At 43.9% G+C, this 27381-nt stretch overlaps 1 protein-coding gene across 2 annotated transcripts in view; it reads left to right on the top strand.

Moving 5' to 3' along the window:
* The window catches only part of IL15RA (interleukin 15 receptor subunit alpha), a 99425-nt gene that overhangs the window by 42935 nt on the left and 29109 nt on the right, over positions 1-27381 (top strand). Inside the window, exons 2-5 of one of the 2 annotated variants that reach the window (XM_075855088.1) lie at positions 409-494; positions 13373-13567; positions 14147-14206; positions 24674-24868. In XM_075855088.1, coding sequence (XP_075711203.1) covers positions 13408-13567; positions 14147-14206; positions 24674-24868 — 415 coding nt within the window. In that variant the 5' untranslated portion in view covers positions 409-494; positions 13373-13407. The remainder of the gene's footprint in view (positions 1-408; positions 495-13372; positions 13568-14146; positions 14207-24673; positions 24869-27381) is intronic. The other variant, XM_075855087.1, reaches the window with a different exon arrangement.

Raw genomic sequence — 27381 nt, forward strand, 5'->3', positions numbered from 1 at the left:
CCCACTCCATTGTGAAGCCAGGAGCTGGAGGAGGATTCACAGGGGAACAGAAGAGAAGTGAGTATTCCATTTTTATTTATTTTTTAGCCCCCACCAGTCCTTCGTATACCCCACAGGGGACTCATAATGACTGCACTTTAAGTAAGAAGAAGTATAGTAGAACATATATAAACTATAGTTGCAAAATTTAATTAAGGAAATTAAGATAAACCATAATGTGATGGTGAAAACGTAACTATATATAGTAGTTGGCTTTAAAACAAGGGCTCCTTTTTCTTTAAGTCCTATCTGAGCAGTGCATGGAGTTTTCACAACTGTTTGATGTGTTTGGGTATTATAAATCTTTGTATTTTAGGTTGTAAATGTACTCTGAGCAGCTTGCTGAGAGTTGTCTTTATACTTTACCAGGTGAAACTGCTGTACAGTCAAGAGGACAAGATACAGTATTTTCCAAATGTCATGCACTGCCATGATAGAACTTTAAGAAAATAGTGGTAAGTAGATTACACCTTTCACAACATTTATTACGTCATTTTGTATAATAAATTCAAAACATAATGCAGTCTTCTCATATTCAAAACAATTAGAATTTTTCTTAATAAAAGGAAGTCAGTGAGTCCTAGGTTGAGTGTACACATGAATAGGAATAGCCCTTGTTCAACTTCCATACCACGGATAGACAATGTCACAATTTTTATTAGCCATAATTCCATCCCCTAATGATAAAAAGTGCTAAGCAATCTTTTTATCTGGTTTAAATATGTTGAAAAATAATTTTATATAATTAAAAATGTTTCTATATACAAAAATGATGCTTTAGTGTAATTCTTTTTTTTTTAATGGTATTTCTTCCAATAATGTTGCAAGCAATTACAACTTTCTGTATCCATATTTGAGTGAATCCGGCCATATTGAGGACAGTTCTCATAGTTGCTGATTCTCTCTCTCTCTCTCGCTCTCTCTCTCTCTCTCGCTCTCTCTCTCCCTGTGTCTCTCTCTTTCTCTCTCTCTCTCTCTTTCTCTCTCTCTCTCTCTTTCTCTCTCTCTCTCTTTCTCTCTCTCTTTCTCTCTCTCTCTTTCTCTCTCCCAGTACCAAGCTTAGAAAATATATACAGCACTAGAACTAAGCTCAATACGGATATATGGTGGCTGAACCAAGCCCGGAATATAAATACAGTACCAAAACCAAGTTCGGTGCATAAATATAGCACCAAAACCAAGCTCGGTACAAAAATACAGCACCAGAACAAAGTTCAGTGCATAAATACAGCACCAAAACCAAGCTCAGTGCATATATACAGTACTAGAAACAAACTCTGTACTTAAAGAGGCTCTGTCACCAGATTTTGCAACCCCTATCTGCTATTGCAGCAGATCGGCGCTGCAATGTAGATAAGAGTAACGTTTTTATTTTTAAAAAACGAGCATTTTTGGCCAAGTTATGACAATTTTTGTATTTATGCAAATGAGGCTTGCTAAAGTCCAACTGGGCGTGTTTAAAGTAAAAGTCCAACTGGGCATGTATTGTGTGTGTTACATCTGGGCGTGTTTACTTCTTTTACTAGCTGGGCGTTCTGACGAGAAGTATCATCCACTTCTCTTCAGAACGCCCAGCTTCTGGCAGTGCAGACACACAGCGTGTTCTCGAGAGATCACGCTGTGTCGTCACTCCCTGTCCCAGGTCCTGCATCGTGTCGGACGAGCGAGGACACATCGGCACCAGAGGCTACAGTTGATTCTGCAGCAGCATTGGCGTTTGCAGGTAAGTCGATGTAGCTACTTACCTGCAAACGCTGATGCTGCTGCCGAATGAACTGTAGCCTCTGGTGCCGATGTGGCCGACACGATGCAGGACCTGGGGCAGGAAGTGAGTGACGTCACAGCGTGATCTCTCGAGAACACGCTGTGTGTCTGCACTGCCAGAAGCTGGGCGTTCTGAAGAGAAGTGGATGATACTTCTCGTCAGAACGCCCAGCTAGTAAAAGAAGTAAGAACGCCCAGATGTACACACATAATACACGCCCAGTTTTACTTTTACTGTAAACACGCCCAGTTGTACTTTTGCAAGCCTCATTTGCATAAATACAAAAATGGTCATAACTTGGCCAAAAATGCTCGTTTTTTTAAAATAAAAACGTTACTCTTATCTACATTGCAGCGCCTATCTGCTGCAATAGCAGATAGGGGTTGCAAAATCTGGTGACAGAGCCTCTTTAAAGGGAACCTGTCACCAGCATTTCACCTATTGAACTTTACTTATCCCTCACTGGCCACTGCTGTCAAAAGTAAGGAGGCGGGGTAAATTCGGAAAGGCTTGAGGAATGAAGATATGACTCTTTTCAAACAGAGATTTGACTTTTCAAACGAAGATTTGACTCTTTTATGCTCATTAGCATACGGTGTGGGAACACTAAAAACTGAATACTAAAGCTACAGAGCCGACTAAGAAGACAATTATAGGTTATATAGAAATGAATTTTCACCCACTACCACCAGGTATTGCTGGTTTAATAGGTGAAATGCTGATGACACGTTCCCTTTAAACAGTACCAGAACCAAGTTCAGTGCATGTATACAATACAAGCATAAATACAGCTCAGTACAGAGATCATTTGCAGATTTGCCCCTGCCATATAAGTATGTATTATGTGAAGCTACAGCTCCTAGTATGGTCTGAACAATGGTAAGGATATGCTGGGAGTGGCTGTTTCAAATAAAAGAATGGTACCACCCATCATCTCGCTTCAGATTATACAGTGATTACAGTACTGATCAGTCAGAGGGAGAATAAACATTTACATTTAGTAACTTACGGGTGATGTCTTCTCTGATTTGAGTCAGCCTTTGCTTCTCCATCCAAACCAGACTGCAATGACGACTTTTCCACGACTCACCTATTCTCATATACTATCACCAAACCCTCATGGTGCCTCACCGAATTGAATAGCACCAAACACTGTGCCCCTTTAATATACTGCTACACACAACGGAGAAAAACTGTAACCATTAGCACCGGATCTGTCACCATTGAAATCAATGGTGATGGAAAACTATGGTTTCCGTTTGTGTGAGTCAGGGCTCCATTCTGACGGAAAGCTCTATCAGAACGTCAGAATGGAGCCCTGACGCAGATGTGAACAAAGCCTAACTGGACTGGGACCTGTGATAGAATGTGAGAGAGTCCTGTGACGTATTGACTAGTGGAGAATAGTGCGAAAAAAGTGAAGCCACAGAGGTGCTTAAAAACAAGACAATTGTAAAAAGGTGCCCTAGCATAAGCAGACTAGAGCACTGACGAGGACCCTAACACAATAGTGCACTCAAACTGACCTCTTGTTGCTGTGCACGTGAACTATTTTATGCACCTGTGAAGTTAAGTGGACGTTTATGTTGTGTTTATGCGTTGTGCCAAGATGTTATTGATATGCTTTTATTTGCAGGTACTGTGCCTTTAAAAGTTCTTGTGATGCTTGCTCTGTTTCCAGGTATGCACATTGGGCAGGGTGCAGGGAAAAACAGAGACATCACACAAAAATGTTCAGTAGACAGTGATAATTAAACAAAACAAGAAGGGACAAGGAACTCCTATCCAAAGGTTCTATATTCTGCATTTTTTTTTTTAGAATATGATTAAGCATTGAGACCTCCATCTATGCGCCAAATATGCCCGATTCCAAAAAGGTTAGACCGTCCTAAGTTAAACTAAGGGAGGCCGCTAAGAGAGGCACGATGCTTAGTACTTCCTTCTAGCAATCTGTCGGTGTCACAAAGCTCAAAAACCTAATTTAGAAAAACATCAAATATATCTCTATTTTGGAACTTCTTTGAAACTGAGCTTACACTTTAACCCCTTGAGGACAGAGAATTTTTATTTTTATTTTTTTTCCCCGCCTCCAAAAGCCATAACTTTTTAATTTTTTTGTCAACATAGCCATATGAAGGCTTGTTTTTTTGCGGGACAGCTGTAGTTTTTCATGGCACCATTTAATGTACCATATACTGGGAAACTGAAAATAAATATTTCTGGGGTGAAGTAGGCAAATAATTTTAAAAAAAAGCAATTGCGCAATTTTTTGTGGGTTTCGTTTTTACAGCGTTCATCGTGCGGTAAAAACTACATGTTCACTTTATTCTACAGGTTGATATGATTTTACTGCGATACCAAATTTATACGTTTTACCACTAAGGGGCCGTTCACAAATGTCCGGCATCCGCTTTAGTTTACCTACAGCGTGTTGAAGAAAAGCCGGAGGCAAACTGATGCTAGAACGGATCCCATAGTTTTCTATGGGATCTGTTCTGGCACGGAGGACATCATTTGTTGTGCCGTACAGCGCCGGACCTTCCTGAGAGCCGAATCTAAAAACATTACCTGCAGTGTTTTTGGTTCCGGCTCCCAGGGAGGTCCAGCGCCGTATCCTATCTATTTTAATGATGGCCGGATGAACGCCAGGTACTGCCGCATCCACTTTCCGGCAGCACCTGGAGGGAAGGTGGATGTGAGCTAGGAGCGGAATCCCCGGTCATAGCATTGCCGGGGATTCCGCTCCAGGCGGAGACCGTGACGCCTACCCTCCCACCCAGGGCCGGCCAAAGGGGTGTGCTACCTGTGCCATTGCACATGGCGCATCACCCCAGCAGGTGGAAGGGGTCGCTGCGCTGGCTCCCTTCCCCTGCTTGTTTCAGAAGCGCCCGGGCCCAGCGACTCAGCAGTCGCCTTCCAGACGCTTCTTCACTCAATGGCGTCGCTGCCGCTGTAGCAGCCATAGCGGCTGCTAGCGGCGACACCGGGCATGAGGGCTCCCGTCGGCACAGGGAACGAGACCCTGCATGGCCGGCCGTGCCGCTAGCCGCCGCTGCGGCTGCTACAGTGGTAGCGATGCCACCATAGCAGAGCAGGGAAGTATCTCCTTGCTCTATCTAATAGCACCACTGTAGCTCCCTTAAGGAGCGGAATCCACTTGTGGCCGGGGGTTTCGGCTCCTGGAGAGCTCTGCTTGATGTCTCTGACCATTTATGAACAGTGACATCAGGGGCAACTCCTGTAGCGGAATCCCTGTACACCACATTGCTGACTCTGTGACCGGGGATTCCACTCCAAGGCAAGGCAACTCCTGTAGCGGAATCCCTGGTCAGAACGTCGGCAACGCTGTGTACGGGGAGTCCGCTTCAGGATTTGCCCCTGATGTCACTGTCCATATATGGACAGAGACATGAAGGGGAGCACTCCAGGAGCGGAATCGTTGGCCAAAGGGGGATTTCGCTCCTTCGCTCTACAGGAAGGAGGAGGGGGTGCTATCTACATGGGGCTGTGGACTGTGTGGCACTGCCTTCAAAGGGGCTGTGTGGCACTAACTTCAAGGGGACTGTGGGCTGTGTGGCACTACCTTCAAAGGGACTGTGTGGCACTACCTACAAGGGGGCTGTGGACAGTGTGGCGCTACCTGCAAGGGGGCTGTGTGACGCTACCTACATGGGAGCTGTGTGGCTCTATCTACAGGGGGGCTGTGTGACGTTATCTACAGGGGGTATTGTGGCACTATATACAGAGGGCACTGTGGCACTATATAGTGAGGGGCACTATCAACAGAGGGCACTGCGGTATTTAGAGGGGGTGTGGCACTATCTACAGAGGGAACCATGGCATTATCTACAGGGGGTGGCACTATATACAGAGAGCACTGCGGCATTAGCTACAGGGGGTGTGTGGCACTATATACAGGGGGGTTTGTGGCACTAAATACAGGGGCACATTTTCAGAGCCTAGACTACCATTTTGTGGACCATTGTGGTAAAAACATGTTAAAAACTGATGACCACTAACGACAATGGATGACAACTGATGGTTTTGTAGTAAAAATCATGAAAAAGCCTGATGGCAACTGATACATTTTTGCATCAGTTTTTCCATCAGTTGTAATCACTTGAGAGACAAAAAAACTGATGCTGATACAACTGATATATGTGAACGCACCCTTAGGCCGGATTCACACGAGCGTGTGCGTTTTGTGTGCGCAAAAGGCACTTAGCAGCTCCGTGTGTCATCACCATATGCTGCGCGGCTGCGTGCTTTTCACGCCGCCATCATTATGACACTCCGTTTGGATGTTTGTAAACAGAAAAGCACGTGGTGCTTTTCTGTTTTCAGTCATCCTTTTCACTGCTGTTGCGCGAATCACGCGCATCCCACGGAAGTGCTTCCGTGTGGCATGCGTGATTTTCACACACTCATTGACTTCAATGGGTGCGTAATGCTCGAAATACGGCCAAAGAACGGACATGTCATGAGTTTTTGGCAGCGGACTCGCGCTGCGTAAAAATCACGCAACTGTCTGCACGGCCCCATAGACTAATATAGGTTAATATAGGTCCGTGCGACGCGCGTGAGTTGCACGAACGTATATCCCGTTCGTCTGAATAAGCCCTAAGTTTGTTTACAAAAAAAAATGAAAAAATGTTCTGTTAATTTAGCTGTGTGATGGCTTATATTTTGTAGGTTGAGCTGTAGTTCTTTCTGGTACCATCTTGGGGTAAATGCCACTTTTTGATCACTATTTTGAAAACATTTTGGGGGACTAAGGTAATCAAAAAAACATAAATTTGGGCGTTTTAATAAGTTTTGTTTTTTTTACGGCGTTCACCGAGCGGGTTAAATAACATAATATTGTAATAATTTGGACTTTTACGGACACAGCGATTATTTTAACTTTTATTTAGTTTTTTACGTTAATTTAGGAGAAAAATGGGAATATTTTAGTTTTTTTGGTGCATTCAAATTTTTTTATCTGTTTTATCTATGTTAGGGGACTTGAATCAGCGATCCAAGGTGCGATTGCTTGCACTATATATAGGGCTTAATAGGTGTAGAAAGATGGCAGACTTGAGGGCCTTCATTAGGCCCCTAGGCTGCTGTCATAACGACCATCAGCACCCCTCGATCGAGTCACAGGGTGGGCAATGGCACGTCGTATGGGGCCACCCCCTCATTCTTACGCTTTAGATACCGTGGTCGCACAATTGACCATGGCATCTAAGGGGTTAAACAGGCGGAATCAAAGTGATACCGCTGAGTATGGAGTGAGCTCAGCCCATGAACCTGCTCTATACTTCCCTTTAATGGCTGCCACGTACATGTTCGTGGGATGTCGTTAAGGGGTTAAAGGCTATGTAAGACTTTAGATCAAAAACTTTTAAATTGACTTTTATTAAAAAATCTAAAAAATCTATATTGATCGAGTGATCTTTATTAGCTGATTCCTGGTTCATAAACTTAGATGTTATCATTATTAGCTGGATTCTGTGTGTCAGAGAGACCCAGGAACAGCTTTCACCAGAACCGTCAGTGCAGCTGACCTAACGGAATTGACTTTGATGGAAGGATACAGCTTCTATGTATATATGACACATAGAAGCTGTATCTTAAAAAGTTTAAAAAAAAAATTCAATAAAAGGTGTACTAGCCTTTATTACAACTACTCCTATTTCCAAGTTCTAGAGCAAGAAGGGACATTCACTGATCGTGAGCCAATGTTCTTTTGGAATTTCTCATGTGTTTCTAAGGTAAAGTTCTCACTTTTTGGATGCAATATATTGTCACATGATATGATTGTGAATTCAAGGCAATTCAGACATCAATATAAGAAAGGGTTCTTTACAGTAGACTAGTCAAACTATAGAATGGCTCAACCCAAGGATTATAATACATTTAGCAATGAATGATATATAATTGATTTAAGGAAATAGTCCGACTGCTGTGGGCCAAAAATGGCAAAAGTTGGTCTAAGGGATTTCTGGTTCTTCCGCTAGTTTTAAACTGAGAGGCCTGAGAGAGGATAACTTAATTGTCTTTTTATAACCTAAGTAACTATGTAACTATAATAATACATAGCAGAAAGAGACGGTCGCAGTATAGCATCAACCTATTTTACTCCCGGAAGACTTGGCTAGTCTCCTTGATCACTGGTAAAGACAGTGATGACAGCAAGGACAGGCTTTCCTCCTTGCTGCCTGAACAATAGCATTTGCATCGGGCATGTGTGCACAAATTCTCACCTTCTACTGACAGTCCCTACTCCCTCTACTGAACCATCAGTGTCATCATGACAGTGACCAGCCTTTTGTACTACCCTGGTAAGAGAAGGGGCATTTAAAGGGGGTACTGTGGCTAGCACTGCTATGTGGGCCCTGTAGCCATCACTGTTATGGTGGCACTTAGGATCAGCACTATAAACTGTTTTTGTCTGTGATCTATCTAGGCGCTGGAGTCATGTGCACTAGTCATGATATGTCCCTGAAGTCCTTTTTCTAAAGTTGGCAGGTATGCATTTCTCTCTATTGAACTGTACCTATGTTTGCAAACATAACGCCTATGCTAGACTATCAGAACACCATGCAGATCTTGCTGCGGATGCAAAGGGTTAAGTCTGAAGAAAAATTCCATTAACAAATCCACAATATATAGATCATGCTGTAAATATTTAAATCCGCTAGATGCCCTAAAAATCTGCATGGAATATTTCCATTATGTGTGAATCGGATTTTTAAAACCCCATTCACTAGCATTCCGCACCGAAAGTATGGAACAAATCCACTATGTCTGAACATGGCCTAAAGTAGATCACCTTGAAACATGCAGTGATTTTACCTCTAATTTTTAAGTTTATAGACTGCATTAATTACAACATTATATATTTTTGCAACCTTTTTATTTTTGTTTTGGATAATAAAAGGACATCTATGAATTCTAGACATGGTACCTGTACACCTTTTAATGTCCTGATTCCCTATGGGAAGTTCTAACACCCCTTTAAATGAGGTGCAACAATTGTTTTTTGCTTTTTCTGTCGTTTCCTGTTTTAATTGTTAAATGCAATGTAATATGATTGCAGAATGTAGGTTCTTTATGACAATTCATAACAATATAATAATATTTTCAATACTATAGCTCTAAATTGTAAAAACCCAAATCGTTAAAATAACTATCTCCCTATGCCTCGGCACATGGAGATTTTTTCTTCTAGGGGAGAGTACCTCTGTACATACAGTACGGAACTTGCCTGGCACCACACGGAGGCCAAACGACCTCTGTGCACTGCTGTATTGGCTCTGTTCACACTGCTGTGTGCTTAAGCACTTATTTTGCTGCATGTCTTTCTAATCAGTAGATTTATTTATTTTTTTCAGTTGTCCATTGTTAAGGAATAGACAACATGTGGATATTTATATATTTGGTGGCAACATATTTTGTCAGTACAACTGGACCATTGATGTCCAATCTGTTCCTCCCAGAACAACCTGCTAGAAAGTAGTGCTGGTGTGCAGGGCCGCCATCAGGGCAGTACTAGGGGTACTGCAGTCAGGGGGCCGGACAAAATAAAATGAAGGAGGGGGCCTGCCAGCCTCTCCACTTCTGGGCTGCAGATAGCAGAAGTTTCCAAGCGGGGGGCGGTGTGCAGTGGCTGGGCCCCTGCACCGTCATGGAGCCTGACCGATGCCTGCCCCCTGCCCGTAAACTTCTGCTATCTGCAGAGCCTCCTGCCTGCCCCCTCTTTTTCTACTGAACTTCCTCCTCCTACTCCACGTAATAGTGCGTAGCTGCATGAGGAGAGGAGGAGGAGGAGTGAAGCCCCAATTCATAACGCGGTGGCGGGCGTTCTCTGAGCCCACCGCCATTTTCTGGAGCCTGGACCGGTGTGCTGGAGCCGGAGGTCTGCAACAATGCTGGGAGCCGGGGCAAGGACTAGATTGGAAGCCAGCAGCTCTTCTGACAGTAAGTAACGTGTCTGAAAGTGCTGAATAAGAAAGAGTCCACACAGGATGTAAATACTGCGGATTTTCCACAACGTATTTAGTTGCGGAAAATCCGCAGCATAATACAGTAGCAGAGGAGTGGATAAGATTTGAATAAATCTCATCCACACACTGCATACGTGATATGCTGAGTTTCCGCACACAAATTGACCTGTCGTGCGGTTGTTTAAGCCGCAGCATGTCAATTGTGAATGTGGAATCGCCGCTATTTTGTTGCAGGTTTTCCCTATTGAATTCAATGGGGTTCTAAGACCCGCAACAAACATTCAAGTGTTGCGACTTTTGCAGTGAAATCGAAGCGAATACACCCCAAAAATCGCAACTTAGAAAAAGGGTATGTTCACACGTAACGTAAAAACGGCAGATTTTACAGAATGGATTTCATTGCGGAAAATCTGCAGCATAATACAGTAGCAGCAGAGTGGATCAGATTTCAGTGACCTACTTTCAATGTGACTACTGGTGACCCAGTCACAATGAACTCTCCAATCATAAGAAATTGATGGCCTATCCTCAGGATAGGCCATCAATATCTGATCGGTGGGGTCCGACTCCCGGCACCCTCACTGATCAGCTGCTTTGAAGGAACAGCAACGCTCGTACGACACTTCCCCTTCATTCCCCGGTTCTACTGTGAATTACCATTATGCTTGTAGCATGGGTTGACAGTATTACAGCCTTCTCCCATTCAAGTAAATACTGTAATACTGTGAAACCCTGCTACAAGCATAACAATGATTCACTGTAGGAGCAAGAAATAACGGAGCAGCGGCCGCTGATCTTTCAAAGCAGCTGATCGGTGGGGGTGCAGGGAGTCGGACCCCACCGATCAGATAGTGATGGCCTATCCTGAGGATAGGCCATCAATTTTTTATGAATGAAGAGTTCAATGTGACTGGATTACCAGAGGGAAAAAGGTAGAAAAAAAACAACAAAGCGCACAATAGTGCATGAAACTGTGATTTACACGTGTGAACAAGGTGCAAGTGGTGCTAACCTGGTGCGGTTATGCTGGGAGCATAACATCCAGTAGAGCAGAATCCAAACAATAGCCTCCACGGTATGTTGGTAGTAGAATCAGGTTGCAGCCCAGGACCCGGTTTGAGAACTTGGCGAAGAAGTCTCAATGTAGATATGGAGGAATATAAGAAAGAACGGGTTCTTTCCAGGCGCTACCGATCGAGGTGATCATCCGTAAAAGGTATAATCCAATTTCCTCAAGGATAAAGATGAGATCAGTAATAAAAAGGATTTATTGATACAGGTATATAACACAACAGTAGACTGTTTAACAGCAAACTGTTTTGAAACCGGACCGGTTTCTTCCTCAGGTAGCATATAAATGAGTAGATGGGTGGGGTGTCGGTTAAATAACCGAATTAGAGGTCAGTTTGGGGCAAGAACTACCGGGTCGGGTATACAGGTCAAAACAGCTAAAACTACGTATCAAACAATACACATAATTATACAAATAGTTACAAGCAGTTAAATAAAAATATTAGATAAAACAGTGTCTGCATTCTATTAAAACTTAATTGACTTCCAGATATTATAATCGGGGGATAACTAACAATTACAAAGAATCCTTTATTAATCAGGATTAAAAATATATATATATGTGTATTTTTTATATCTTCAAAATTCTGTTTAAAAATTCTGTTTAAAAAATGGATAAAAGAGATCTTTAAAAATAACTTCAATAGTTTTCTTATCTTTTGGGATCCATATATAATTTAAAAATTGTTTATTTCACAACCGTGGTTATCATAGAGGGAACTTAACATACAAATGGAGTATCATCTTATTTTTCAGTTGTTTCTAGGGATTGTACTAGAAGGTAAATTCCCCTTTTGCTCATTTTATTCTATTCTTATATTTAATTCTATAAATTCGTAGGTATTAAGCTGAGAAAGTCTTTGTATATATTCTGTGCATATATATATATATATATATGTGTGTATATATATATGTGTATATATATATACATTTTCATATGCGTTTTTCTTATAATTGTGCTATTTTCATAACAAAATGATAATACAGATTTTTTTCTTTCACTAGTGTTAATGTTACTTTCAAGACTTTTCTTTGAAACGAAGTGATCATATTTTGTGATTCTTGTTAATAAAGATATATGATTTCTTCTTTGATGCGGTCTTTGCCGGTTATTAAAAAATATATTGTAACATATAACGAATTACCAGCGGTCACATTCAAAGTAGGTCACTGACTAGTAACCCCGGTCACATAGCTAATGCAGGGACTCTGTCACTTTAGGAGGCCCTGCTTTAGCTTTTTCTGGCGCATGGTACCTGCTTAATGCGCCAGAATTAGTAATAGCTCTTAATATTTCCGTCTTATCTCTAGGTCCCATGCGCAACAATAGAAACTATAGCTCACTGACGTCTAATTTCTATTGCGGCGCAGGAGAGAAGACAGACGTCTGCTGTAGGTGAGTATGAGTATTTTTTTTCTTTTTCATATTACTAACTTTATTTTTATTGTTTTGCAGGTTCCGATGGACCGTTTGGACTACGTCGTAGATTCGGTGGACTACTGCGATCTACTTTTTTTTAAATAAAATAAAGAAATATTTTCTTATTGTCTGTGCGTTTTTTAATACTTTATTAGCGCCTTAGTAATGGCAGTTGTCTGTACGATGACGTCCACCTCCATTTCTAAGGCAGCGCTTAATGTTAGCCAGTAAAAAGGCTAGCACTAACCCCCCCCATTATTACCCAGGTATCCCCCGCCACCAGGGGTATCGGGAAGAGCCGGGTATGATCCAATACCCGACCATCTGCAGTGATGGTCGGGCACTGGGGCGGCCGCAGGCTGGTATTATTAGGCTGGAAAGGGCAAGAAACAGTGGCCCTTCCCACCCTGGTAATGCTAGCCTGCGGTTGCTTTATTGTATCTGGCTAGTTATGAAAATGGGGGGAACCCCACCTCGTTTTTTTACTAAATAAATAATTGACGAATATGACGTGGGGGTCCCCCCATTTTCCTAACCAGTCAACCAGTCACTACAGATGGTCGGGTACTGGATCGTACCCGGTTCTTCCCAATACCTCTGGTGGCGGTGGGTACCGGGGTAATAACTGGGGGGGGTTATTAAATGTTAGAAAATCTTTTTTTATTGAAATAAAATCTCCCCCACACAACCCTCGTTAACCATTTTGTTAAAAAAAAAAAGGTGGATCGAAGAAGTTCAGCGAATCTACGACGTAGTTCAAATGGTCCAGCGGAACCTGCAAAACAAAAAATAAAGTTAGTAATGTTAAAAATGTAAAAAAATTATACTCCCCTTCAGCAGACATCTGATCTTGATCTCACGCTCCCGACGTCAAAATCTTTCAGCCAAATCAAAAGTTATTATTTATGTATCACACAAAGAGCGTGATCTAGTGCTGGACAGGAAACCGTTAATAGGCGGTGCCACGGGAGGGGGGGGCAGACAATTTGGTTGTATGGGGCTCTGAAATTCCTGATGGTGTGAACAGAGGTTTATTGTGTTGTTGTATTTGTGTACGTGTAAATGTAATTTCTACTTTATCATTAGTCTGCAGTGTCCCAAAGAGAGTGAAGAACACAAAGATGAACCTGTATTCAGAAAGCTATGAGCTGAACAGTCACTTGCGGTATTCATGTGACAATGGCTACAAGCGTCAAGCTGGCACATCAAATCTCGCAATTTGCCAATTTAATGATAAAACTCAGAAAGCAGACTGGAAATATGGAAACATCTCCTGCATTCGTAAGTACTGCTTAAGGCTAAACATAACAGAATTTTCCTAATATTATATTGTGTTTCTAGTAATTGAGAAAAGTTGATCACTGGCCTATGCTGCTTATTTCTTGCATGTTTCTGATATATAAAGTGGAACTCCCATGATATCTGTAGCTGATGCAACCTTACAATGGCAAAAGCCACTCTTACAGAAAAGGCTTTGGGCCGTCGAGTAGTTATCGCTGTTTGATGCTGCATCTCCCATTGCCATCTGTACATCATTATGAATTAATCTGTTTATGTATATACTGTCTGTACTAAATACGCTGCCACTACACAAAACCCTTAGATGTAGGTAAGCAATACTGCCTTCAGTGAAGGATGCCCTTTGTCACGTCCTAGCAGTCATGTGAAGTAACCGTATGCCCATCTACATATACACAGGACCTTTGCAGGTTTTTGTCACCACTAACTCTAAAAAAGCACTGTACAGAAGCTCAGTCGCATATGCATCCATCCCTATTGCAATGAAAGACTGTATGAAAGCTACCCTGAAATGTTCATATATCTGATTCTATCTTAGTTGTTTTATTGTATCTATTTTAGGAGACCCATTAATTCCAATTACCACTCTAAGTACTACAATATCTCCATTTACTACTTCAGGTAAGAACTGTCCTTTTATGTAACAAAATAAATCCTGAATGATTATCTTACAGTGACATTAGGTATCGTAAAACATCCATACCCAATCTGACATTGTGATTATTGATTGGACAGTCTTTATAACTATTTGCTATAAAAGGTCGAAGCCATTTTTTTATTTTTTATTTTAAATTTTTCACTCCCCGCATCCTCCGTCAATAGAGTGGTGTGGAGGCTTATTTTTTGCGAGAGGAGTTGTAGTTTCTTTTGGTACCATTTATAGTTCCATATGATGTACTAAGAAACTGGAAAAAATTATTTGCGGGCTAAAGTTGGGAAACACAGCGATTCCTCAATTGTTTTTTGGGTTTCATTTTTACGGCTTTCACCGTACTGTAAAAACTAGAACTTATCTTTATTCTATTGCTCAATTACGATTACGGTGATACCAAATTTATATAGGTTTTTTTATATTTTACTACTTTTATTTTTTTATAATAAACATTTTGTTAAAAAAAAATGTTTTGTGTCGCCACATTCTGAGAGCCATAACTTTTTATTTTTTCACCGATTGAGCGGTGTGAGGGATTATTTTTTGCGGGACGAGCTGTGGTTTTTATCGGGACCCTTTTTTTGTACGTAGAACTTTTTTTTTTCATATTCACATTTTTATTGGTTTTAATACAAACAGGTATAAAACACAGTGGAGGGAAGGCCTCCATACACTAGAAGGAAAATAACAAACAAGGGCGAAGCCCAAACAGGAAGGTGTGCATCACATCCCATGACAGATGACATTATACATCAGCAGCATGAATAAACATAATAAATAGGAGCATTGCATAAGGATGAAACAGAGATAACAGCACAGTCTCCTTCACAACATAAAGTATAAAAGGAACCGATAAATGCAATCAGAGGAAGCAAGGCACCTTCCCCTAGACGGGGGAGGGGAAAGAAGAGAGAAAGTATGGAGAAGGAGAAAGCAGAGATAGGGTGAGGCACAACCCATGGGGAGCCTGGACTCCAGTTCCGGATTATCATGAGTTCAAATAAAAAGGAGCAAGAGCAGCTATGCACATCGCAGAGGAATGGTCGGAGCAGCAAAATCCCATGAAACTGCAAGGAATATCTCCTCATAGTAAGTCTCATAGTAAGTCTCATAGGAACGTTGGGGGGGTCGTGTCTCAAGTTACTGCATTAAAATAGGTGGAAGAAGAGAGGAACGTAATCCATTGAGACCATGTAGACGTGTATCTTGTAGAGGCAGCTGGGGAATGGGGCAGGAGCTGTTCCATTCTCTGTATCAAGGCAACCTCCTGAAACCACTCATCTAACATTGGGGGAACTGCCGTTTTCCACCTGCGTGGGATTACAGATTTGGCAGCTTGGAGATGTCTAGTTAGGGATCGTTTATAAATGGGTAGTGGCATAGGGAACATGAATAAAAGAGCCGCCTTGGGAGAATTGGGAGACTATGAGACATGGAACCACCCATAGCCTCACAGTGCCAACAAGTGTCTGGCATGTAGCGTCCATGGCCACAGGCTGTCGGGTTTACTCACCTCCCGACGCCCGCAGCCATGGATCCGTGAGCGCTGACCCCCATCTCCTTCCTAGGAGATGCCAGCGCTCACTTCCGCTCCGGTCTGCTGTGTCAACTGCCACGATTTCCTGGTCTATAAGTAGGCCCCAGGCCTTCGGATACTTGCCTGAGCGTTGTTAGTTTTCCCAGTCTGTCTTGCAAATGGTCCCTTAGTGTTTCCCGTTCCAGTTGTTACCCGTGCCTTGTTACCTGTTCCTGTTTCCTGTACTGTGCCTTTAGTATTGAGTCGTGCCACGTGCTGTATCATCTGCCACGTCCGGAGGAATCCACCACGTCCTGTGTCATCTGCCACGTCCGGAGGAATCCGCCATGTCCTGTGTCATCTGCCACGTCTGAAGGAATCTGCCATGTCCTGTGTCCTCTGCCACGTCCGGAGGAATCCGCCACATCCTGTGTCATCTGCCACGTCCGGAGTAATCCGCCACGTCCAGAGGAATCCACCACGTCCTGTGTCATCTGCCACGTCCCGAGGAATCCGCCACGTCTGGCGCAACCTACGGCACCTGTGTCATCCGCCACGTTTGGCGTTATCTGCTGCACCCATCTCCATCAGTACCAGGGCTGCGGCCACTGTCTGGACTATCCAGGTACCCTTGTGCGGGACATTGTATTACTGGGGTTTCCTGTTGTTTGGGCCAGCTGCCTCCCCGCTGCCACTACCCGCTCCATGACAGTACGCTCAGGCCATGGACTCCGCTGGTTAACCTGAGACTTTGACGACACAAGCCATGCTGGCCGAGATGGAGGATTTCCAGTCACGACAAGACTAACTCCTCCTGTCGGTAAACGCCATTGCCCAATCGGCTGCTTGCTTCAACCACAGTCGTCACCGCACCCATTCCTGCTGTTCCTCCTGCTACACTTCCTATCTGTACCGGTACCAATCCCTTATGTTTCTTGCCGCTACCTCCACGATATGACGGAGACCCGAGGACCTGCAGGGGATTTTTGAATAAGTGCCTGATCCACTTCAGACTACATGTCAGGTCCTTCTCTTCGGATGATGTCAGGATCGCCTTCATCATCTCTCTTCTTACTGGCAAAGCCCTGGCATGGGCTAATCCTCTGTGGGAATATCAGGGACCAGAGACCCAGTGCTTCTTACAGACCTTCCGCTCAATCTTTGAGGAACCTGGGAGAGTTTCTTCGGCTGCTGCATCCTTGCTGACCCTACATCAGGGAGAGCTCTCCATGGGCGAGTATGCCATTCAGTTCCGTATCCTGGCTGCTGAATTGTCCTGGAACAACAAGGCTTTCGTGGCCACATTCTGGCAGGGACTGTCTTCAGGGATCAAGGACAAGTTGGCTGCTCGCGATCTGCCATCTACCCTGGACGATCTTATCCTACTCGCCTCCCGGGTTGACATGAGCGTCCTGGAGCGTTCTCCGGGAGAGAGAACTTCCTAGGCTGGATTCTACTTTCCAGCAATCCTCCTCAGTCGTCCCACCAGAGAATCCGATGCAGAGTAACTATGTCAAATTGTCTACCCAGGAGAAACAACGTAGACGCACTTCTGGACTTTGTTTGTATTGCGGCCTCGGAGGCCATATTGTGCGTCTGTCTCCCCAGAGAGACCCCATTGCCTAGGACTGATTGGAGAGACAACCCTAGATGGAACGGTACCTAATAAAGCATTCTGTTCCAAGCTGACTATTCCTGTGACCCTAGTATCCGGCAAAAGGACGCATCGGGTTTCTGCATATCTTGACTCTGGTTCTGCGGCAAACTTCATCCAGAAAGAGCTTGTGGATCATCTTGAGCTGCCCACTGTCCCCCTAGAGACATCTTTGGCCGTTGCCTCAGTTAATGGACTGACTCTGCCTGATCCCATCATTTTTAAAACCAAGCTGTTGAAGCTCCAGGTTGGAGTCCTTCATTTTGAACTAATTGCTTTCCTTGTTTTTGCCCACGGCCATCAATCCTGTTCTACTGGGCCTGCCTTGGCTTCGACTACATGCCCCAGTCCTGGACTGGAATTCTGGAGAGGTTTTCCAATGGGGCTCCAAGTGCCATGGTCATTGTCTGTTGCAGATCCATCCTGTCAAGCCTCCTCTGGCTCAGTCATTGGCGGGACTGCCTCCCCAGTTTGCTCAGTATGCAGATGTTTTCAGCAAAAGAGAGGCTGAGACACTGCCTCCTCATCGGACTTATGACTGCCCCATTTAACTGGTTCCTAATGCCTCTCTCCCCCGTGGTCGAGTATATCCTCTCTCCTTGTCTGAGTCTCTATCCATGTCGGCCTATATCAAGGAGAATCTGGAGAGGGGTTTCATACGAAAGTCTTCCTCCCCAGCTGGGGCTGGATTCTTCTTTGTTAAAAAGGACGGATCCCTTCGACCCTGCATGGACTACCATGGTCTCAACCAGATCACGGTCAAGAACAAATACCCGTTGCCACATATATCTGAGCTGTTTGTTCGCATACGAGGAGCCCAAAAATTTTCTAAACTGAACCTGCGGGGGGCTTATAATCTAGCCCGGATTCGCCGGGGTGATGAATGGAAGATGGCATTTAACACCCGGGACGGGCACTACGAATACCTAGTGATGCCCTTCGGACTGTGTAACGCTCCCGCAGTGTTTCAGGAATTCGTTAATGATATCTTCCGATATCTCCTCTATGTCTGTGTTGTTGTTTATCTCGATGATATTTTGATTTTCTCCCCAGATCCGACGACTCATCGGAGGCGTGTCCGTCCGGTTCTACTACGATTAAGGGAGAATCGTTTATACGCCAAGCTGGTGAAGTGCGTCTTTGAGAGGCGTTCTCTGCCCTTCCTGGGCTACATCATCTCGGATCAAGGTCTCAAGATGGATCCTGAGAAAATGAAAGCTGTCCTGGGGTGGCCATGTACTCAAGGCTTAAGGGCCATACAGCGGTTCCTGGGATTCGCCAATTTCTACCGGCAGTTTATTCCTAACTTCTCTTCTCTGACGTTTCCCATCTCTACTCTTACCAAGAAGGGTGTGAACGCCAAGGTGTGGACTCCAGAGGCAGAGTCCGCATTTATTATCCTCCAGCCTTCACTTCAGCTTTGATCCCCCATCATCCTGACGTATCTCGGCAGTTCTCACTGGAAGTGGACGTTTCCTTTGGTGCAGGTGCACTTCTGTTCCAGAGGAGCTCCAAAGGAAAGGCAGTAGTATGTGGTTACTATTCTAGACTTTTTTCTTCTGCTGAGCGCAATTACTCTATTGGAGATCGGGAGCTGCTGGCTATCAAATTGGCTCTGGAGGAGTGGAGACATCTTCTAGAGGGCTCTGCTCACCCCATCCTGATCTTCACCAACCACAAAAACCTTACCTACCTTCAGTCTGCACAACGACTGAATCCCCTTCAAGCCAGGTAGTCGCTGTTCTTCACCCGTTCCCAGTTTGTGCTCCACTACCGTACCACGGACAAGAATGTGAGGGCCGATGCCCTGTCCAGATCCTTTGAGATGGAAGACACGGTAGTGTCCCTTCAGACTATCATAGACCCGTCCTGCATTGTCACTGCTAATCCTCTGCAGGTTAGAGACATCCCTCCTGGGAGGAATTTTGTTTGGTTGGCAGACAGGAGAAGAATTTTCCGCTGGGGACACAGTTCTAAACTGACTGGGCACGCTGGTGTCCGTAAAACCTGAGACCTGATTGCTCGTCCCTTCTGGTGGCCCACGCTACCTAAAGATGTTCTGGACTTTGTCTCTTCTTGCACAGTGTGTGCCTCTAACAAAGCCTGCCGGCCTGCTTCAACCTCTGCCTGTACCCAATGCCCCCTGGCAGCACATTGCGATGGACTTTGTCAAAGACCTTCCCCCCTTAGCAGGATGCAACACTGTCTGGGTGGTGGTGGACCGGTTCTCTAAGATGGCACATTTTATCCCGCTGACCAGCCTACCTTCTGCTCCTCGTCTGGCGAGTCTCTTCATTCTACACTTCTTTCCCTTCCATGGCTTGCCTCTACACATTGTGTCCAACCCGGGGGTTCAGTTTACTTCAAAGTTCTGGAGAGCCCTCTGTATCTCCTGGATGTGAGATTGGACTTTTCCTCAGCTTATCACCCCCAGTCCAATGGGCAGGTTGAGAGGATCAACCAGATCATGGAGAATTATCTCCGCCACTTCATCTCTTCACAGCACGATAACTGGGTACAGCTTCTTCCATGGGCCGAGTTCTCATACAACAACCACACAAGTGAGTCCCCCACTTCCACTCCATTTCACATTGTGTACAGTCAACATCCTAGAGTCCCTCTTCTAGTGTCGACCCCATCTCAAGTACCTGCTGCTGACTCTGCTTTTGGGGACTTTTTGCAAATCTGGCAATAGACCCGGTCCTCTATTTTACTGGCAGTTGATCGCATGAAGCGAAAAGCAGATACTAGGAGACGAGAGCCACCTCAGTATCTTCCGGGGACTAAAGTCTGGCTGTCCTCTCGGAACATTTGCTTGAAGGTGCCTTCATACAAGTTTGCTCCCAGGTCCCTTGGTCCTTTCGAGATTCTGCAACAGATAAACCCTGTCTCCTATAAGCTGCGGCTGCCTTCTATCCTCAGAATCCCCAACTCCATTCATGTGTCCCTCCTGAAGCCAGTGGTCCTGAACCGCTACAGCAAGACTTCTAGCTTCACAGTTGCTACCAGCGGTTCTTCTGATATATTCGAGGTGAGGGAGATCCTGGACTGCAAGAGGGTAAGAGGAATGACTTTCTATTTGGTGGACTGGAGAGGGTTTGGTCCTGAGGAGAGGTACTGGGAGCCAGAAGAGCACCTCAGTGCCCCTGCGCTTATTAAGAAATTCCACTCTCGCTCTGGCCCCAAGAAGAGGGGGCGTAATAGGGGGGATACTGTAGCGTCCATGGCCGCGGGCCATCGGATTTACTCACCTCCCGACGCCCGCAGCCATGGATCCGTGAGCGCTGGCCCCATCTCCTTCCTAGGAGACGCCAGCGCTCACTTCCGCTCCGGTCTGCTATGTACCGTAGGGTGCGCGCGCACGCTCGTGCCGGCCTTAAAGGGCCAGCGCGCGCACAAAGGAAATCGTCATCATCATCAACTGCCACGATTTCCTGGTCTATAAGAAGGCCCCAGGCCTTCTGATCCTTGCCTGAGCATTGTTAGTTTTCCCAATCTGTCTTGCAAATGGTTCCTTAGTGTTTCCCTTTCCAGTTGTTACCCGTGCCTTGTTACCTGTTCCTGTTTCCCGTGCTGTGCCTTTAGTATTGAGTTGTGCCACGTCCTGTGTCATCTGCCATGTCCAGAGGAATCCACCATGTCCTGTGTCATCTGCCACGTCCAGAGGAATCCACCATGTCCTGTGTCATCTGCCACCGTCCGGAGGAATTCGCCATGTCTGGCGCAACCTGCGGCACCTGTGTCATTCGCCACTTTTGGCGTTATCTGCTGCACCCATCTCCGTCAGTGCCAGAGCTGCGTCACTGTCTGGACTATCCAGGTACCCTTGTGCGGGACATTGTATTACTGGAGTTTCCTGTTTGGGCCAGCTGCCTCCCCGCACAGCGGTACGGCCTAGTGGGTCCACTACCCGATCCATGACATGGCACAGACTCGTACCATTTATGAAGAGCAGTAGGGACCGGATACCACCTGGAAATAGTTTTATAACTAGTTTCCTGAGCCCGTATGGCTATAGAGGCCTTTTGGGAAAGGGAAAAACACAGTTTTCATTGTGCGTCAGTGAATGTCGTGTTCAATTCTTTCTCCCAAGCCCTGCAGAAGGATGGGAGATGCTGGGATCGTTGGGAGAGGAGTAGTTTATATAATGTGGAGATGTATGTAGGGGACAGGGTGGAAACACAAAAGCGTTCGAAGTCAGTAGGTATGTAGAACTTTTTGCTAAGTTGACCAATAAACAGCGATTTGGGCGGTTTACTTTTTTACACCATTCACCGTGCACGTTAAATAACGCTATATTGTAATAGTTCAGACTTTTACTGACGCAGCGATTACAATTTTGTTTACTTTTATTTTTTACGATACTTTAGGGGGAAAATGTGAAAAGGTTTTTTTTTTTAACTTTTAATTAATTTTTTATTATTTTTCACCACTGAAAACTTTTTTTTTTACACTTTATTAGCCCCCCTAGGAGACTTGAACCAGCGATCATTAGATTGCAGTATATTGTTGTTTTTATAGGCTTCTGTTAAGTCTTGCCACAGGCCGGGCTTAATAGAGGCAGGGTGAAGGCAGTCTTGGTGGACTTCATTAGGCCCCTGGGCTGCCATAACAACCGTCGTCATCTTCCGATCTTACTGTGGGGGGGGTGATGAGCTGTCGGAGGGGGCCGCCCCCTCTTTTCAATGCCTCAGATGCTGCGGTCACTATTGACCACAGCATTTGAGGAGTTAAACAGCCAGGAACAGCGCAATCGCTTCTTCCGGCTGTTAGTCCCGGGTGTCCGCTGTAAAATACAGCGGACACCCGCAGCAAATAGAGCACGCTCAGCGCGTGAGCGCGCTCCAAACATCACCCCTGGACGTAATGCCACGTCCAGGTACGCAAAAGGGGTTGATTAACTATCTAAAGCTTTTAGGCCGGGCTTCCCACGTAGCGTAAATGCTGCAGAATTTCTACAACGGAATTCTGTGCCGAAATTCCGCAGCATTTACAGCAGCAGAAAAGTGGATGCGATTTTAGAAAATCTCATGCCTATGCTGCGAAAAAAAAATGCAGCGAAAACGTTAATAAACTGACCTGCAGTGCAGGATTTAAATCCGCAGCATGTAAATATTTTGCTGTGTTTTCGTTGCTTTTCGGTTGCGGCTTTTCCCCATTGTATTCAATAGGGATGCAAAACCCGCAACAGAAAGACACATGTTCCGCCGCAAAAATCGCAACTCAGGAAAAAAATAAAAATTGTACTTACCCAGTACTCTCTCCTATTTCCCGCAGTCTGGCCCCCTGGAATGACCTTTCATCTCATGTGACTACCGCAGCCAATCCCAGGCTGCAGCGTCACATGGCTTGCAATGTCATTTTAGGAGGCTGGACTACACACAGAAAAGAGGGAGGGGGTAAGTATGGATGGTTTTTCCCCCAGCGCTGCATTCCGCAGCGGAAATTTTGTTCTAAAAACCGCACCACAATGGGGTGCAGTTTTTCGGACGGAAGGTGCTGCGGGTTCCAGGTTGGATATGCTGCACAGTTTTTACGCAGCATACCCGACCTGTGGGAACCCGGCCTTAGGGTGCAGTCACACGCGGCAGATTTTGTTGCCGGATTTTCCGCGACTGAATATCACTTACAGTACATTCATCATTATCATCAGTATCATTCATTTGCAAAAATCTGTGCACCTGCTGCGGAAATAACCCTATTTAAATGAATGGAACTGATTTTCAGTTGCAGAAATTTCTACAAGAAAATCTGTCGCTTGTGAACGCACTTTTGTTATAACTTTGATAATAACATTTTGAGTATATGCACTGTACTCCTTTTCAAACACGCTGTTACAAAATATATCCTCTTCAGATTACGATACAGACAAATATCTCTCCTTAAGTACCTGACAAATATAACTGGAGATAATTCATTAGTCTGGAGGGCCGCAGTCTGTCCAGACAATAGTCATTATTATATATTACATATGTGAGAAAAACTACTGTATTCAGCGCTGTTCTAAAATGAACAAGATAGCATCCCCCCCCCCCCCCCCCAATAATATAAAGAGGATATAATCTTGTAACAGCGTGTTTTTAAATAAGAACATGCATATACCCAAAATTTTATTATCAATGTAATAATAAAGGTTACATTTTATGTAGCCTGCGACAATGAAGGGATATCGCTTGTATTACGGCAAGAAGGTATACAGACTTGCATGTAATGCTCCTGTCCTGGCTAAAGGGAACTATTTGTTAAGACATTGATTGGACAGGAGGAATAACAGAAGAACGACACCGCGCATGGCTTTAAGAAAAGGTACTTCTCAATTATTATTTCATCGGGAATGCAAATATTTACTAGAATAGACGTCAGCAGAGGGGACAGGTCCTCTTTTTAACATGTAAGGCTTTATTCACATGTGCGTCAGGGCTCCGTTCCAACGTTCCGCAGTCGACTACGCTATTGATTCTGTCAAAAGACGGAACCCTTGCACAACGGAGACAAACGGAAACCATTGGCATCGGATCCGTCACCATTGAAATCAATGGTGATGGTATCTGAAACATATGGTGTGTGTTTGTATCAGTCAGGGCTCCGTTAAGACGGAAATCTCAGACGGAACGGAGTACTGACGCAGATGTGAATGTAGCCTTATTTTTATGTTGTATTGATTTTACAGGACAAAAAACAAATAGACGCAAAGATTTTACCACAATAATTATGTGTTTAGTGTATACATGCAAATATTTTACTACAACATGAAACGCACTCAGGACTTTACAGATTTTTGGGTTTTACTGTCGTTTCATACTATTCCTGCAAAAGATTTAATTAGTGTCTATAGCAGATCAAACAGAAAACTTTGTCTTTTTTGCAAATGAACAGTTTTTAAAATAATGATGATCATTTAGTTGGTTGCAAACATTACACTGAACTCCAACCATCATTTCCATTTTAAGGCTCATTTACATGCAATGACTTTTCAAACCAGCAATAATCAATCCGTGATTTTTAAGAGTAGCTCCCGACGATCTGTTGGACATTGTCTTCAGTACGATCCTCGTAGCTGGCGGCTGAGGAGTGTGATTGTTTCTTAGTAACATGTCGCTTTTAATGATCATTTTTATGGAAGCTTAATTGGTGAATCAATAGTTTATTTATTATTATAATAAATATTTTGTCTTATTTACAAAAACAAAATACATTCAGAACATAGTAACGTAAATGTATTACTGATCATTTCATATTTAGTTATGTCAAACATTTTTTTTCTAGTATCGGGTCCAAGTCAAGTTTCTACTTTGTCATCCACAACAGTAGAAAGATTGACAACAATGTCATCAACACAAACAGCCAAGATCCATGAGACATTACATAATACACAAGGGAAAGTTACACAACCAACACAAATTCCTGGACATACTCCCCTGATTAGGCTTTCTACTGCGCCAAGGAGAACACACTCTCCAGGTTAGTTGATAAAATGCTGTGGACAAGTGCTTAGAAACATTTGATGGTTCTGAATAAATTTCACACCATAAGTTGCTTTTTGGATTTCTTTGAAACAAAAAATGAAAACGGGACAACCCTGCTCTTAAATCCCTCTCATTATGCAGATACATGCCGGATTGAGTCTATAAAGGCTCAGCTCATTGATACAAAGCAAAGTATGTATCCATGTGAGATATCATAAACAGGAATGCATATGCTTTAACCGTTGTCAACTCATCTATTAACCCCTTGATGTCCAGCACCATAGTAGCACAGTGCTGGCAGAAACCCTCAGAAGACAAGCGCTGCAATATTAAATCAGGTTCACACGGGGCGCCGCAGTGGAATTCCGGGCAAAAAACTGTACCAAACTGTTGTGCAGTTTTTCGCCCAGAATGTCCGCTCTGGAAAATTGCTGCATTAACCGGCCTGCTAGCAGGCCAGCCTCCTGGGATGACGTTTCAGCCCAGGAGACTTGGCTGCAGCGGCAGTCACATGGGATGAAGCGTCATTCCAGGAGGCCGGTCCTATGACGTCATCCAGACCGGCTTCTTGGGATGACGTTTCATCCCATGTGACCGCCGCTACAGCCTGTGATTGGCTGCAGCGGTCACATAGGATGAAACGTCATCCCAGGAGGCCGCACTGGAGGCAGGAACTCAGAAAAAATAATAATCTTCTACATAAACAGAAGTCGGAGTTGCGTTTTTTGCGGCGGGTATGCAGTGATCCTGCTGCAAAGAACGCAACTGTTATTTGTTGTGGGATTTACCTCCCCATTGAATTCAATGAGGAAAACCTGCAACAAATAAGCAGTGTTTACGCAAATACAATTGACATGCTTTGGAATAAATCTTCGAACCATAGGTCAATTTCTGAGCTTTTTTCTGCTCCGTATTTACGCAGCGTGTGGAGGAGATTTATTTTATCTCATCAACTTTGCTGCTACTGTGTTTGCTGCGGATTTTCCACAACAAATTCCGTTGCAGAAAATCCACAGTATTTACTCAACGTGTGAACTGACCCTTACGGTGCTCTGATTGCCCTGGCGCGGTCACTGTGCCCAAACGATCACCAGCAGGACCATGGATGTAGTACACATCCATGGTCCTGCTTTAACTGCAAGGATCGGAGATAAATCCGATCCCGGCAGTTTAACCCCTGGGACAGGGATGTAATAATGCCACTTTACAAAGCATTAGTGAGGCCTCATCTAGAATATGCAGTTCAGTTCTGGGCTCCAGTTCATAGAAAGGATGCCCTGGAGTTGGAAAAAATACAAAGAAGAGCAACGAAGCTAATAAGGGGCATGGAGAATTTAAGTTATGAGGAAAGATTGAAAGAATTAAACCTATTTAGCCTTGAAAAAAGACGACTAAGGGGGGACATGATTAACTTATATAAATATATTAATGGCACATACAAAAAATATGGTGAAATCCTGTTCCTTGTAAAACCCCCTCAAAAAACAAGGGGGCACTCCCTCCGTCTGGAGAAAAAAAGGTTCAAGCTGCAGAGGCGACAAGGCTTCTTTACAGTGAGAACTGTGAATTTATGGAATAGCCTACCGCAGGAGCTGGTCACAGCAGGGACAGTAGATGGCTTTAAAAAAGGGTTAGATAATTTCCTAGAACAAAAAAATATTAGCTCCTATGTGTAGAAATTTTTCCTTCCCTTTTCCCTTCCCTTGGTTGAACTTGATGGACATGTGTCTTTTTTCAGCCGTACTAACTATGTAACTATGTAACTATGTAACTATGTTGTAGTAACTAGCGGCAGCAGCATCTAGTGTTTGACAGAGGGAGGGGGCTCCCTTTGTCAGTATATGGTGCTATTGAAAAATACAACTCTTCCCGCATAAAAAAAAAAAGACAATACAGCTGCATCAACAGAAAAATAAAAAGTTATGGCCATTGAAAAGCAACGATGAAAAAACAAAAAAAGTTGCTCGGTCCTTCAGATCCAAAATAGGTCAGTCCTTGAAGGGTTAAAATATTTAAATCTAAAAAAAGAGAACTATAGCAATATCATTCTACACTTTATGACAAATGCCCAGCATGTTTTATATTTTTATAAGAGTGATCAGGTGCAGATTGCTGTTGCTGCACAGTCTGTTCTATGGCTTAGCAATATAACCAGAAAGATAAAAGAAAAATTGAGCAACATTTTTAATCTTGCCATTAACTGGTTCTTGCTTATGGGGCCCAGTATTAAAGGCTTGAGAGGCCCCGGTATAGATGATTGGAAACAAATCTCCTTTAAGTTCCATCTTATTGTGCCCTACTTTTTTCAATTCACCTTTTTTTTATTATTTTATTTTTTTTCAATTCCTTTTTCATTAATTTTCAAATAGGCAAGAAACTTGGTTTACAGACATTTCAAAGGATCCCCCCAAAAAATTTACACCATAGTTCGAACAGAAAGCAAACACGGAAATTATATATGATGCAGCCCATTAATATCTTATCTGTCTTCACGTGTATATAGCATAG

The sequence above is a fragment of the Rhinoderma darwinii genome, chromosome 3 (genome assembly GCF_050947455.1).
Source record: "Rhinoderma darwinii isolate aRhiDar2 chromosome 3, aRhiDar2.hap1, whole genome shotgun sequence".
Classification (NCBI taxonomy): domain Eukaryota; kingdom Metazoa; phylum Chordata; class Amphibia; order Anura; family Rhinodermatidae; genus Rhinoderma; species Rhinoderma darwinii.